This window comes from Lates calcarifer, linkage group LG7_2, assembly GCF_001640805.2.
Source record: "Lates calcarifer isolate ASB-BC8 linkage group LG7_2, TLL_Latcal_v3, whole genome shotgun sequence".
Lineage (NCBI taxonomy): Eukaryota > Metazoa > Chordata > Actinopteri > Centropomidae > Lates > Lates calcarifer.
Genome location: NC_066854.1, coordinates 9,598,332 through 9,614,768, shown reverse-complemented (window position 1 = coordinate 9,614,768; position 16,437 = coordinate 9,598,332). Strand labels below are relative to the sequence as shown.

General features: G+C 38.9%; 1 protein-coding gene across 1 annotated transcript in view; it reads right to left on the bottom strand.

Annotated features, from left to right (window-relative positions):
- Positions 1–16,437, bottom strand: part of LOC108891882 (gamma-aminobutyric acid receptor subunit gamma-3) — an 83,843-nt gene that overhangs the window by 20,503 nt on the left and 46,903 nt on the right. Inside the window, exons 4-7 of the mRNA XM_018689222.2 lie at positions 11,605–11,696; positions 11,013–11,144; positions 6,723–6,805; positions 675–812 (exon numbers count right to left, since the gene is read on the bottom strand). Of these exons, the coding sequence (XP_018544738.1) occupies positions 675–812; positions 6,723–6,805; positions 11,013–11,144; positions 11,605–11,696 (445 nt within the window). The remainder of the gene's footprint in view (positions 1–674; positions 813–6,722; positions 6,806–11,012; positions 11,145–11,604; positions 11,697–16,437) is intronic.

Here is a 16,437-nt window from a genome sequence, read left to right as displayed (position 1 = left end):
TATTAAGCCATTAGAATCTGTTTTTAACTGCAAGGGTCACATGAAAGCATTAAAAATGTATTAGGAACTTGTCCACCCTGTGCCAGTTATGGATATAATTATTGGCACCTGTTGGAGCAGCAATATTTATCCAGCTGCCACCGCCTCCCAAACAACAAACTTAAATCAAATCATCAAAGAACACAAAGCCTAATAACCACACTGAAAGCATGGGAAGAGAGAAGGAAAAGGATTGAATAATTAAACTTCCTTTTTAATCTTTAATCTTGGTGATTAATGTCAGTGGAAAAACCTATTTGCCCTTACACCCGAGGGGAATACTTATGAGCTTTGAGCTTGTAGTTATATGATTACATTTATGGGCATGGTGCTAATGTTAACCTGTGCAAAGCTCGGGGCACAAAGGTAGTCAAGCAGCTCGAGAAGCTGAGGAGTTCTCAAGCAAGACTCTGAAATCCTACTGGCTCTACCTGCAAGTCTGCAACGAGAACTGACCTCTGACCTCTCTGCAGGGTAGGGTAGAAATAAAAGCAGAATTTCCCTGCAGGCATCAATAAAGTTTTATATTACTATTAGCCATAACACTGTGAAATGCAGCCATTCAGTATGTTATTTGTGACTAAAGTCCCAGCGTTCTTGGCCTTTCCTCGACCTTTTGTTGCCGCCTTTCTTACCTGCTGTCGTTGTGAGCACATCTGTGGTGTTTCTGAGCCCCATGAAATCAAACTGGTAAAGCCTCCAGTATTTCTGGTCTGAAGTTTCCACTGAGTTTCGCTTCCACTTGTACACAATCTCGTCCCGTGGGTAGCCGTCTGGAAACCACACAGAGAGCGAGTTAGGTGTGTGAAAGAAAGAGGGAAAGCAGGAGAAAAAGACTGAGATAAAAGTTGAAGGCAGAGAATACAGGAAAGATTAATGCAGCAATGCAGTTTTTATTGTATGCATGATTTATACCTGATTTATGCATGATTTATACAAATTTATACAGCAAGTTTTCATAGGCAATTCAGTGGACTGCAGACCAACTGAGCAATTACCATTAACTTGTTTGCTTGGAATCTGTAGTAGTGCAACCGCAGTTAACAAATATCCACTCTAACATGTAATTAAATTTAGTATTACTTGCAATTAAATGGCAATTTATATTTTTTTGTGTATAGACTGTATCTTCCATATATTTCTGTGACAAGCCTGTTGTTAGACTTGACATGTAATAGTACTTTTCCATAGAGGAGCCTGGAGAATGACCTGTTTGAAATGGTGTAAAGCTGGAACCACTTTGTACTGCACTGATCCTGGACATGTTTAGCATTAAAACCAGCTGGATTTCATGTGGAAGAGTTTAACACAGGTAACATAAGTATGTAGGAAGTTGAATTTCTGTTGAAGCTAATACGCTAAATACAGTGTCTCTATGTAAAAATAAAGCTGAACTAATTTGACAAGTTGAAGCAGTTTTACATAGAAAAATGAATGACAGCAATAATGAGCAGGTGTCAAGCCTTGTTGTTCCCTGTAGTGGAAACCAGACAAATTATGTAAATGATCTCATTTAGAGGATAGCCATCTATAACCAAGAAGAGCAATCACCATGATGCAACTCTAATATAGATGGCAAATGTAATTGCCATCATATTTCCCTTGGTGTATTTGTACAATTATCTTTACTGCAAACCGTATTACCATTGTGTTACCAGTGTATCTTCATGGCTAAATGTTTGTCATCTCTTATGCCTTTTAAAAGCCCCCTGAAGTAACATGTTCTCACCCAATGTTATAAATTACAATCTGCCGTGGCCTTGGCTGTAATATTCTCTCTGTCTATCCTCCGAGCAAAGAAGACAAGGGTTGTCCAATTCTGTAAACAAATCCTGTTATATGTGAGGATATCTGCCAGTGAGATGAGATTTAAAGTCAAACTTAAATCCTTTTCACGTTTTGTGTGAGGAAATTATGTTTTTTCCCATTTTTCAAAAACCCAGCACAGGTTATGTACTTAAGCTATTTAATTTAATTCAACAATTTGCATTTTTCAACAATTAAATAGACCTATTATATTGTTACGGTTTTATTTTAATCAAAAAATGGAAACTAGCAAGCTAGGCTACTGTAAGTTTCCATTACAGTACAACATTATGCTGTTAAGTACTGGAAAAAGGACACACAAACACAAACTAGGCTAGCTAGCTTCAGAGTAGAAAGTAGTCCACCTGTCTCGCCGAAGTTAGCCGATTTCCACCAGCAGTTCCATTTCATTCACATTCTTTCAAATTTGAATTCAACCTTAAAAGAAGGTTGCATTTTAGGCTGGCTAAAGTTTACCACATCTGGGAAATTATGATTTGAATAGCTTTATGTGATTTTCCAAACTCTCTAAAGCTCATTTTATTGTCTTAGAAGTGGAAACCATACTTATATAATCTACCTTCAGCATGAACACATGTGGGTGTGCTAAGGCTGCATGTTTAAAATTACAGTTCTTCCCCTTGTCTGAACATACAGTCCAGTGTGCTAAGTAAAGATAAGTTATCATAAAGTGAGGAAAGAAAACAGCAGACTGCAAGCACTTTTTTTTCACCCACTGCAGAGCAGTAATTCTCTTCAACAGTCATACCCGTATGAAAGGTCAGTAACAGTTTATTTCCAGTGTCAGCTGCTTTGGGAATGTAAACTCTGAGCATTCAATATTATTTCCCTTGTTTTTCACACTTACACTCAAAAAGTCTGCTTCAGATGAGCTTTTCAAAATGAACACAAGAAAGTAGTGAAAAACAGGAAATCAGAGTGGCAAGTCCTGATGACTGACCATTTAAAACCCCTCTGCTGGGGGATTTCAAATAATGTGACAAGCCCTGTGGCAGTCATGATGGGGGTCCTCAGCTTTTTTGGGCAGGAGTGAATGAGATCTGCTGATTACATCTTTAAATGTATGACTCGCCTGTTTGAACGGCTCTGAGATGCGGTTAATTCTGCACCTTTTTGATGGTGATCATTTTACAGCTGGTTTGACTAATATGTCAACAACTATTTTATCGATCGTTAGGAAATTTGCTACAAATATTAATGGTTCCTACAACTATTGCACGGACTATCATGAAACTTATTCACAGTTTCCTGTTTGCCACAATGTTGGTGATCCCCTGACCTTTCCTTTAGTTTCATCATCAGCCCCCCCTCCCAAATACTTTGGTTTATGACCAAATACCTGCAAAACTAATGACTTTCCCAACCAGCCTCGGTTGTAGTTCATAGCTCATTAGTAAATGTTAGCATGCATAAATGCTAAACTAAGATGTGTTAGCATTTAAAGCACTACTGTGCTTATCTACAGCCTTACAAAGCTGCTATTAAATTGGAGTATATATGGTTACAGTTCTGAGAAATTGTTTCTTGCATTTCATCCTGTGGCTGACAGCTGATTGACAAGCAGCAAAAGGAAAAGGTCACATTTCTTGCACACCGCTAAGTACCCACAGTCATAGCCAGCATTTTAATGGCATGTGCAGTAAAAATGTAAAGATCCTGCCAATATAGAACCACAGAGGGTGTTCTTCAGCAAGTGATTGCCTGTGTCTGTGGTTGCTTGCATGAGTCCAAAGTGCTTGTAGTTCAAGTTCAAGCTTCATAGTTCAAGCTTTTCATAGCTTTTATACCGAGCTCACCAGCTGTCAGAAAAGTGTTTTCTCCAATGTATTGTACAGTGAATATAAAATGACTTATAAAAGCTTGTGTGTAACAAGAACAGAAATGAATCCAGAACATGTTGTAAATGTCAGATTCTTGCATAATGCTGCAGGAATACATCTGCTTTCAAAATAATCAGAACTGCTAAGAAAGATTAGCAAGACCATCGACGCATTCATCGTGTTTATATTGTTCTATCTCAATAAATGAAATTGATTACAGCTATAATGGGGAGTCTTCTAATTTGCTTCATGATGAAGAGACAGAGGATTTTAAAAGCCTTGTGCATCAGACTTCTACAATATCATAATAACAGCCACACGCACTTGAATAGTAAGAGAGAGATAGCAGTGGATGTTACAGCGTGTAGGATTATGTGTTTGGACGTTGGAGAATAGCGAGGGCCAATTGCAGCTTCATTATCAGATCTCATCCTGGTGTACAATGACTGGGAGAGACTATAAGTCATCTCAGTTCTGTCTCTCTATCCTCCTCTACTGCAGATCTTCATCTTGCAAACCATCTGCCATTAAAATGTGTCATTTGTAGGGCGGCGACGTGTTTATGGAAAACAGACGGAGGCAACTTGAGTCAAACACTCGCTGCTCAGTTACTTTATGTGCTTTGGCATCTGAAAACATCTCTTGTTATGTCGTGATATTAAGATTGATGGAAACGGTTTCTTTCAAACTTCCAAATGGATAAATGGCTCACCAGAGTCATTTGAAAATCTGGAAAGCAGCTTTACGTTTTCTAAAAGAGTTAAGTTACGTGAAAGTTTTGTAATTTTTTATCAAGATGATTTTGTTCCACTCTGAGAGGTAATTAAACCTCTTAAACTTTTGCCATTTTGAGCTTTCTTTCAGTAATATCTCCAAATGTAATTTCCAATGTTCCGTAATTATCAGGAAATCTTGCACAGATCAGAAAACCCTGAATAAAGCACAGTTATATGAGTTTTAAATGGAGAGATTCAAATCTAAAACATACACCATGAAATTATGCAGTGATTTTTAATCAAGATATGTTTGAGTAATAATAATCAGCTATCAACATGTCGTGGGTAATGGCAGCACTCGGCTTCACATATAAAATATAAAACTCCACAGCTTTAATTCAGTGCTATTGAAGACACTAGCTGTTCATCCATTGCAGAAAAAAAATGGTCACAGACTCCACATGGTCATAGACTGAGACTGGGGGAAAAAAAGGGGTTATTATTGCAAATCCTTTCACTGAGAGCAGAGACATAATGGAAACCCATTTGCGGTCAATAGCGCTTTCACTACCTACAGTACTGTAACATCCGGTCTCATCACACTGTGAACAAATTGTATATAAATGCGAAAATAGTCAATTGAGAGGAGCTTTAATAATGGCCAGTGACAAATACTGCCATCTGCAGTCGTGTCAGGTAATGATTATTACCAAAATTAAATCATATCTAGCAGTGGTAGATGTCTGTGCCAATACAGTGACCTCTCATATTAAATATAATGGGATTTTGGTGCTTTTTAGGTGGTGGGTAAGATAATAAGGCACTGTTAAATGCAACAATACCTATTTTTACCCACTTGCTGACCTTTAAAGGAATAGTTCAACATTTTGAGAAATATGTCATCCAGCTACCACAAGACCACAGCAGGTTGGCTTAGTTAAGCATAAAGAATGGAAACTCATTATTATGGCTTCAGTGCAGCAGTAGAAACATTATAACTGAACTACTATGTGGCTATAAACATTGGGATCACTCTGAGCTAAGCCAGCTACAGTAAGGAAAGCGGTTCTAAGCATTTTGTTCATTAACTGTACTGAGCCTCACTTTGCATTTACTCATAATGAAGGTATACCCATTGAATCCATTAACATAAATGCAGTTCACTGAGTCAAATCATTGCCTCAAAATAATAATATTTGCATTTGGTTCTTCCGAACTGCCTTTATATCCCTCCTTCCTATATACCTATACCTAACATCCTGTTTTTGGATGCTTCATTCTTTGCCTTATCATTAGAGATCCTGATCCTTCATCTGAATCCAATGAAACATTGAGAGGCAGATCTACTATCAGCATCCTTCTCTCCGTAGAATACCTGGAAGAAATACGGGCTGGACTTAAAATAATGCTGTGCATCCTTGTTTCTGTGAATTCCTGCCAGTAATATTAATATGATTGAGAATCTTAGAAAATCAACATACAAATTAGTCTATAAAACAATATTTCAAAATAAAATGTTTTTGTTTTGTCTTGTAAACCTGAAAAATCTAGGTGTACACAGCCAAGTTGTGTTTGTCCTTAGTTTCTAAAGGACCACAGCTAAGTTTGGCACCAATAAAACGGAAGAAAGGCAGCACCTCTGAAAATGGTTTGGTCTCATACAATATGTACTTTAGGGTGTTCCTGATTAGAGGTATAAAACATGGGAAATTCATACAAATAGCTGCTGAGCTTGATTTACCACCACAGACCAAACTGCATCTGAAATTTAATGCCTGAGAAAAGTGGGTGTAAATCTGCAGCACTGTTTTATCAGACCCACACTGAGGGCGAGAGACTACAGAGCTGACTATAGAAATCCAAATGAAAAGACACGTTACTTTAGCTGAGCTCTCAGTTCTGTGCCACAGCGCAAGACGAAAGAGCAGCAATGTGACATTCTGTTATTTTTCACACGACTTTACCTGCCTGTTTTCCCCTGACTTTAAATGGCTCACAGCAACCCCAGCCCAGTGCAGTACGACTGAAGCAGCCAATAACGCTTTAAAGTTTTCCCAAAAATCTCCCTTTATCTGCTGCTAAACACCTCCCTGCTGTGGTTTCCTGTAGCTTTAAATGTCAGCTTAAAACTTTTGACTCATTGGCTTTTCATGTAAATCTGTCAACACTGCTCATCTTGGTTTCTATTTTCTCTCTACCTTGGCTTTAAAAGTTTTACTTTGGCAGGTGTTACATATATAGGCATTGTTATGCATGAATATGTGCATATTTGTCTGCGTGTGTGTGCGTATGTGTGTGCGTGTTCGTTGCCAATATTCACAGCTGGAGAAGACGAGAGGACAGGAGTGTTCGTCCATTGGGAAATTATGGAGTTGCAGCTGGCATTCTGCGTTGATGGTCATCCTGGAAAGGGAGGGAAACACACACAGACAGAAATACTTAGACAATGACGTTCAAGGCACTGAAAATGCTTCAGATTCTCCATTTTCAGTCCATGAAGCACATGGTGTGAATGCACAGTATTCATCATTGCTTATACCACATAATGCACTTTCTTTGCATCACAGTATATGAAGCGCTGGCTTCAAACCAGATGGTGCAGGATCACACTCGGTTGCCTGGTTGATGTGTGAAATCCCTCAAAATGACAGAACTGTTTAATCATCAGCGTCGGACATGTTTTTTGCAAAGATGGCGTTAACTTATAGGTCAGGGCCCAAAGGCATGTTAGCTTCTAAAAACAGGAGTACTTAGCTACGATCACTGGACAAGTCAATACACCAGATGTGTTGGAGAAGCAATAGTGATCACAAAGACACAGGGAATTTGTTTTAAATGCAAGATATAAACCTGAATCTGACTCAGTCTGTATTCTCTGAGTGTTCCATCATCCTAAAATTAATTTTCACTGGATGCAATAATGGTTGTAAAAACGAGACCATCATAAAAACAGGCTTTTTATTTCAGTTGTTGTGTCTTTGTCCCTGGTACAATTTCTCATGAATGAACTGACTTAGAGCACAAAAGCAGAGCCTCGTTCAAAGCAGGAAGAGGGCTGCCTCACTCGTGTTGTTTGGAGGTGAACAAAGTGCAGGTGATGTACGGTTTCAATTTGCATATACAGATGCTCGCTCTCCATCCTTGTCAGCGGCCAGGATGTCCAAATTTAGGCAAGAGTGAGGAGCTGAGGTGAGGGGAGGAAGCAGCAAGACAGGAGACGTGTGTGTGTGTGTGTGAGAGAGAGAGATGTGTCAGTCAACGCAAATACGCCTCCAAACATGCGCCTCTTCAAGACTTAATATCCTTTTAATGAAACAATCATTTTCAGATTCATCACCGAGACACGCATTAGCAGAAGTGAAATTAGCTATTAAAATCCAAACATTTCTGGGGGAAGTTTGTGGCTGTGGAGAGGAATGTCTCGAGAGGATGTTTTTTTTTTTCCATTGTATGTGGAATTTGTGTCTCCCTAGGAGCCACCATATTGTGGTCTTTGGAAGGCACTTCCCTGTTAGCATCCACACACAGCTGTGTTTGGTGCTAATCATTTGTAACAAAAGAAGATTGCTGGCAAAATATTTTGTCACGGTTGCCAAGGCCTGCTACTGCAGATGTAAGTGCAGCACCTGTTATTCCACAAACTACAGTCACAAACAGGATACATATTCATTGTTTCACACCTTTGTCACAATATTAAGCAAAAAATAGTGAAGTGTGTCACCATCAAACCCAATAAAATTCTTTTTTGGACTGGAAAATACCTGGGGTCTGTAGAAAATTGTTAAAATTAAAGAAAAGATTCTTAAAGCCACATTAATGGGATTCTTTAGCCACATTGGGAGCTAAAACCACAACAATGACATATTGTCACCTAACCTAAAGCTGCTATCTTGAAAGTGTTAGCATACGGTGGCCTATTTACATTCAGCAGACATGGAGTAATATTAGCATGCATTTGGAGTCGTGTTTCTGGACACCTGATTATTGATCCAATTTAACTAGTTTTGTTTTCCCCAAACTGCTGGCAAAAGTATTTGGCCATTTCGCTGCTAAACACGCCTGCTTTTTGAAGCTAGTTGCTATGTTTGGCTGTCTGCAATTTGGTACTGGTCAGGTAGAATACAGTGGAGCTTCTTTTTATATTTCATTGTCTCCAGCAGCTGGAAACAAAGTGGGACCAGAAAAGTGAAACAATAAGCTAAACTGAAGCTGAGACGCTACATAGAGCTAAAGAGGAACTGCAGAGTTGGGTGGTAATTCTCTGTGGGTTTGGCACTATTAGCAAACCCTTACACATTACACATAATCATTAGGTCTATTGTTAACATAAAACTATTGATTTGTGCAGCTTTTAAGTTGGTGGTGCCTTAGAGCAGAGCATTTGAGTTATGAACTACTGCACTCCTGGTGCTATAAACCATATCTATGGCTCAATTTAGAGGCTCATGATCACAATATTATTGACCTCTACAACTCCCCAAATCATTCCCCTACAATTATGAGTTAGATTTCAGGTAATAATTAGAACAATTTTATGTTGTCTGTCTGAAAAGCTCCTTTGCTTCCTACTGAATATTTTCACACAGCATGAAGCATCACAACTTACTCAGAACTAACTGAAATTTACCCGTCAAGACAAACACAATGAATGCTCAGAGAAGAACCTTACATTTTAGCACACTTTTATTCGAGTTATTCACCCCTTCATGACAGAATCTGAGCTATCCTGATGCAGCAGGAGCTGTACATCTGGTCCTCCAAGGGGGCTGAAAACAAACACTCATCGTGATATTTGCTATTTGGCCGAGGTCTAGTTTGAAATCCTGGACACGCAGGTGAAATTGGATCCTCAAGACAGAAAAAGCTCATGTCAGAGCTTGAGGGTTCATAAACCCAGATGCCACTCAAATTTAAAAAGGACCTGTCCACTCGAATCCAGAGTTTGTTTTTTTTTTTTTTCTTTTTCTGGTAGACACAGACACAGGGTTATTTTGTCATGTCCATGCACACACACACGCACAAACCTCCCCCCGTGTGTCATTTCTCTACCACTGAGATGCTGTCAGGAAGAACAGAATAAAATGAGCAGAAACGCACGACATGTTGACACGTGTTAAGAAAAGTTTTTATCCTTCTATGCTAAAGGTAAAGCAAGGCAAAAGCTAAGATATTCAATTGTTTGCGCTTGTATACAAGCAAAAATAAACCAAGCCAAAATTCTTTGTATTCTGCTGCTTTATGCCATGTTGCTGTCCAAAACAACCCATGACAGATCATTTTTTTGTGAGTGCCCCTGTCAGCAGGTTGACATTGTTTGTTTGTGTCTTCCAAAATTTAAAAAGCACTGTTCCAAAAATGATTTATAAAGCTGGTTTCTGATCTGCCACCACTCTGGTTAATGCTAGGCAAGTTAGGTAAAGGAACTAAAAATTACTTGGTTACACTTCAGGAAAGATCACAGTAGCTAAAAGAAATCAAAGTTGACTGTTGGTACAGGGCCACTACACAGGGCCACTTGTGCGTGAATATCAAAAAAGCAACAGTACATGTAAATGCATCTAATAAACATTCAAGATGATTAAAATCTGATTCATTCTAGCTGGATGTCTCTCGAATACATACACATAATGCTTACTCCTACCAGAGTGTAACTACATCTGTAAACAGTCTGTGGAAATAGCTTTCACAGGGTCTGCCCCCTGTGATAATGGAAACCGAAGTTGCACTAAAATTACAGTCAAGTTTTCCCTGTTTCATTAAAGCAACAGGAAAAAGCAGCTCCAGCGATTTCAGCACACATAATCATACAGAAGAGAAGGTGTAGTATGCTGTTGTGGTGTTTATCTGATCCCTGATTAGTTCAGCTGCTGAATGGCCTGTGTGGGGGAGCGGTGTGAACGAGACGATAAAATGTTTGTCTCGCTCGTTCATGAATATAATTCATGCACAGATTTGTGTTAGTTTCTGGATAAATGTGAGCTAGCTAAACTGCTACTTTTGGAGCCTAATTGCTAAAGTGCAATTGTTGTTTTTCCTGTGTCATTTTTTCAGTTGGCTTCGTTTGCTTTACCACTACCTCCTGACAGGAGGAACTTGAATCTGATTTGCAAGATGGATTGCAATTGTTCCATGGGAAATGGATGAAAGTCTATTAAATTGCGCCTGTTTTTTTTAGCCTTCCCTCATGACATAGAGTAGAGGACAAAATTATAGAAACACCTGTCAGTATAATGCGATGTAGCAGAACCTGTTTGCAAACTTCATTTTCCCCGTCACCCACCAACCTTTGCCTGGTCATGCATTGTTGCTTTCACCACTTAGTCTCTTTTGCCCAAATCTGGATTCTATATGTTCAACAAATGGCATGTTCATATTTTTCAAAGACTCTGGAGTGTCTGTACTTGTGAATATGGTTTCAGTCACTGTCAGTATTTGGTATTGATGGTCAAAAACAGTAATATAGTTTGAAAAGGTTTTTTTTATGTTTTCCTACATTAAATTCTTACTTTAGGTGCTGCCTGCCACTCTTTCACTACTGGATTTCTACAAAGTCTTTTGTCTCTTTCATCAGACTGCACTGTGTGTTCTCATGTGTTCTGGAGGTTTTTACCTCAGTGTGTAGAGTATTTTTCCGTTGTTCCATATCCGGAGCAGCTGATTGGGCGTCGTTATCCAGTGAGAGTCGGCAGTCTTGGAATTCCTAAAGATGGTGTCGGGCAGCCAGATCAAGCCGACCATATTGCTGGTTGAATAAGAGACAGACAAAAATATACAGAGTGAAAGGGAGCAGAGGGTAAGAGAAGATTGCTGCTGAATTCCTTCAGATTTCTCTGAAAAGCATGAAGCAGCTCCACTTCCCAATAAGAGCATAATGAAATACCCGCGCAACATGGGGAAACAAAGCACATCAATCAATTTGTTCCATTAATTACAGGCCTCTTCCCGAGAGAGAGGGGAATATTGTTCTTAAATGAGATATTCACAGTATGAAAATGTTGAAACAATAGTTGCTACAGTGGAAAGAAAGACACTCACAGCAGAGTCTTCGAATTAGAGTTGATTTAAAAAACATAGTTGAATAGGAGATGCTGTAATTATCAATAACTAGGAATTGATGCTACATCTGCAAAGCTGACATACTTGGGAATTTGAAATAAAGCTGTCAGTATATTTGCATTATATCTTCAGTAAATCCAGTGTACCTGTTAAGGGTTAGAATCCGCATGCTGCTGCTGTTGTACTGCAGACGGGTGTCCACCCAAGTCTGGGCAAAGATAATATCGATCTGGTACTCCTAGGGAGAGAAAAGTAGAGTCAATATACTGATCTGACAACCCTTTTTAGAGTAGTATAGAGACAGAACAGAGATGTGCTGGAAGTCTGTGAGCCATGCAGTCTCGGTCTAGTCCTTCTGGAGGAGCTGATAATGTGTTTGTTTGAACACCAATGTGTCCACATCAAAGAAAATGCTAAAGCAGCACAGGACTCACTGGAAACACTCAAATACACATTATGCTTTTGATATGGAAATTGAATTACACCATCTCACAAATTGTTTACTTCAGCACATTTTTTTTCACCTCAGCAATGACCCCCTCATCTAATTGTGAGAAGTTTTAGCATAGGTTTGTTGATTCAGAATTTCCTTACTTAGCAGGTAAAATAAGTCAGTCTTGCTGGCATTGTTATAAGAACCTCTGTGTGTCAAGTGGTGAACAATTTCTAATATTTATTTATTCCTTTTAATGCACAATATGTCAAAGAAGTGGATTTGAATACATGTCGTTTCCTCACAGTGTCAAAGTTGAGTACATTTTTTAATCCACCACCCTAGTTAGATAGGTTAAAATACAATTAAAGTAATGGGAAATGGCTGAAAAAGTCTTTTTTACATTGTTATGCAGTATGGGATCTGTTTGCTCCGAGGTTAATTGGTTATACTGCAGTTGCTGATTTGGTCAGAGCCAGAATCCATTGAGCATTTAAATGCCTGATGTGACAAGTTACTAATGTGACCATCCAACTCAGAGACTTTGGTTTCAGCACAAATGTCAAATTGACCACGACTGGAGCCTTCACATTCCTCTAGAGAACTTGCATCCAAACAATGTCTAAATATAACTGAGCAAAATATAGCTGACAAAGAGCACCATTCATTGATCTTCACTGTGTTTGAATCTTTAATTAATGGCATTTATCTTGAATTTGGACAGATGTGGGCTCTGCTGACAGCTGGCTACAAAACTTTCTTTGATTAGCTCACCTATCCAGATTTTAGCTTTTAACCTTGATGGCCACTATTGCTTTTATATTAGTAAAGTGATATTGTGTACTTAACATAAAAGTATTCTGGTTGCAGTTGCGGTTAAAAATAGCGATTAAATGTATGAAAAGGTGTATATCCATTTTGTGATGTTATAAAGAGGGTAGAACTCACTTTCAGCCTGGGAGTTAAATCATTTAGAGTGGCTCAGTGATCAACCTGTGTTATTAAGTTGTCATTGTCATTGCCCCACTCCCTGGGATTGACAGAGTTGGTAGTGAGTCCAGACCGACCTTGTCACTGGCCACTCTCCTGGGTGTAGCAATGATAAACAACAAAGTCAGAGCCTCAGGAGAGTGGAGAGAGACAAGGTCACAATCTACCCTCACTCCCCACAAAAAAGTAAGGACAGGGAGTGGGGAGTGACCAGGTCAGAGCCAAGAGAACTAAATGATAACACAGTACATTTCTTCATTCAGATAATAACTCATTCCATGCAAATGAACTAATGCTGATGTTGATTTGCAAAAATATACTGCATTATCGACCTGTCCAGGGCGCCTCTCGCCTGATGTTAGCTGGGATAGGCTCCAGCCTCTCCGCAACCCTTAAGGTTAAGTGGTATAGATAATTGATGGATGGATGCATTATGAACAATTTAGTACATTTACATATAATTTGAAGTTTTAATGTTTGTACACCAGCCTGCCACAATTTGCCCTATAAGGAAAAAAAAAGTATTTTGAATGTTGTTTTTATGGTTACCATATGGAACACCACTTTTAATTGCTGATATATATCAACCTTTAGTTAATCAGGTAAATTAAGTCCCACTGAGATCGATATTCCATTTTCAAGGGTGACCTGAATACATAAAAAAACAATAAGGTAAAGAAGAAAGATATTCCAGGGTGCCATTTATTATTTGGAGAAAAAGATCATATTTGAAAACAAGATTGATTATAGTTTACTCTGTATGATAAACCAAAAACAGGCCAGAGATTAAACACATTTTAATACCATTTAGGCAGACACTTTAGAAATGACAAGCTGTTCACAGCTTTCCTTCTGAGGACCTCCAACAAGGCCAGCAGAAGGTCAGTACATCAGCTGGACATCCTCTGTAGAATATAAACAAGGCTGACTGATACTTCAATGATAAGGTCAGACAGTGAGAACTCTTTGGAAAAAATATTGGCATTCCAGAGTCTATTATGTAAGACTGTCTCTGAGTGATCCTGTTTGGCAAAAAGCTGATCTAGGTTTAAGGGGCAAGTTTGCAATTACAGGAGGATTTTCTGTTAAGGATAGAGTTTCATTTTTAGATTTTTACACTTTTGTCATAATCATCCTTCACAAAAGTTTGTAAGGTGACCCAACAAATATATCATGGATTTTTAAATCCAGTGCCCTTCAACCATAGCACATATAAGACTAAAGTAAGTGAAGTACACATGCAATAACTCACCACAAACATCACGACTTCATGCTCACTGTCATTCAAGGTCTGACTTTTTTGCCCTTTTGCAAAAATCAGGCAGACGAGACCTGACCTTCCTAATACATCTGTCACCAGAATCCCCATTGTTACTGTCGGCCTGCATGACCTTTGGAGGATAATGATAGGGAGACACACGCTGACTGTGATGTGCCCATAATTCAGACAGCAACAGCAGACCACAACATGTTACGCCTGGCGGAGATGAACCCTCACAGCAATCCCCAAATGGGATTTTCTGCTTCCACTGGGTCCTTTTGGTGACTACACCTACAAGACAAGGCACGGAAGCAGGTCCATTATTCATGGACATTATGCAAAACAATGAAGCCGAGTGTTTGGAGGTATCGGACAGAAATTAACTACGGAGGCTTGCATTATTCCCCTGGGGATCCATTTCAAAGTCAGAAAATGAAGGTGTTAAAGGAGTCCATTACTCATGGCTATTGACAAAAAACAATGAGGCAAAGACTTGCAAGTGAGATAATCAGCGGTGACTTACATTGTATATTCTCTGCTGGGAAAATCCAACGTAAAAAGTCTGGGAGTTGCAAGTTCATTATTTGGGGCATAAATATTTTATTTTAGGTTTTAAAATATTCAGAATGTGATAAACTACCTGTGCTTAACTAAGTTTCACACAACAGGCTATAGGTACAGGAAGCGTTAGGAAACCCTCACATGATCAAAAATGAATCACTTCTCACGTGGGTTGTGAATTACATTTGCTAACATGGAAGACAGTGAAGATACAGATGACTGTCTTCCATGCAAGACGTTTGCAGAACTGTAGCACTACACATTAAATCCCTCTCTATATATGATATGTAACCACTTACAATATATTTTGACTTATCAAGTGAGATTGTAAAGGATGTCATTTTCTTTCAGCACACAGTAGATATCAGCAAATAAACTTGCTGTTGCCAATCTGGGCACAAATCAACAAATGTGGCCCTCCTCTCTCTTGGGAATGCAAATACCAGTCAGAATCTGATAATATGGAATCCATTATTAAAGCCACAGGATGTTGACAGCAAAGCACATCTATCTGAAATTAATTAGCTCGACTAGAACAGCATCAGAACAAATAGCTTCCTCCTTATCCAGCCTCATCATTTTTACATGGAGGCTGCTCACTCTTCACCAATTACACACATTGCTCAGCTACTTTTTCTACAGCCATGTACTAAAACATGTTTCCCAAGAGGGCAGATATACTCTCCTTATAACACTGTGTTTTGCTGGAGCCTAACTGAAATCTTTAATTGAGCCAGAAATGTTGTTTTTGTCTGAAACTTTGAGACTACAAACTTTCAATAATACAAGTCTCTCAATTGGCAATGACAGGGTTCCCAAGTATCAACATTTTCAAATCAGTAATTAAAATTAGTCATTCATTGTTTCCCCCTGATTCCACCATTCATCACCTGTTGGGAGGTCATGTAGAGAGCAGGAAAAAGTAGAAAAGCGGGGGGAAAAGTCCACAGAATTTAAATAGTTTGTTTTCTTTGTGAGTGTGTGTGTGTGATGCTTACTGCATTGTACTACTCAAATATACTTAAGTGTATTTCCCTGAAAGACAGAGCTACAGATCACATAAGAATGCAATCATGCATCTTTTTTTTGTCGCTTTGCCCAGTTGGTAATCCAGCCTTGGCAAACAGCTTATTAAGTACAAAGCAGTGAAAGTTAGATCAACCAGAAAGACTGTCTTCAGTTATGTCCAGCAGCCTCCATTTTACAATTTTTTGATCACTGTTCACTGATACTGATAATGAGAGCAGCTCAGTAAAATTAATCAGCATGTGTTTGCATAATCTGGAGAGTTCTGGAGACTTGATGATGTAGTGACTACGCTCACACAGTAAGTGAACTACTGCAAACACTAGCCAGCCATAAAAATACTAGTGATAGTTACTTGAAATGGATCCCTGAACTTTTTTCACTGTGCTCTGTTAACTCTGCTGTTCTCAGGCTTTTAATTAAATGGAGTTGTAGTGAAGGGGGAAACATGCTCTTTGAGATAATGAGCTTGCTAACTGCTTGCTAATTTTAAGTTATTTAGCTCATTAGCTTGGTCACTAATGGGACAAAAAGTTCACACATTTTATTCAAAAGATGTGTTCATAGCATCGACTCCTGTCTCATAACTGTCTGCAAACCATTCCTCTTTTGTGGAGCAGTTGATTGTCTGACAGAGGTTAAATAAAAATGAAAGGGGCAACGAGGCTTATAAGCTACAATAGATTGCTCCATTTTGGATGCTTTTGC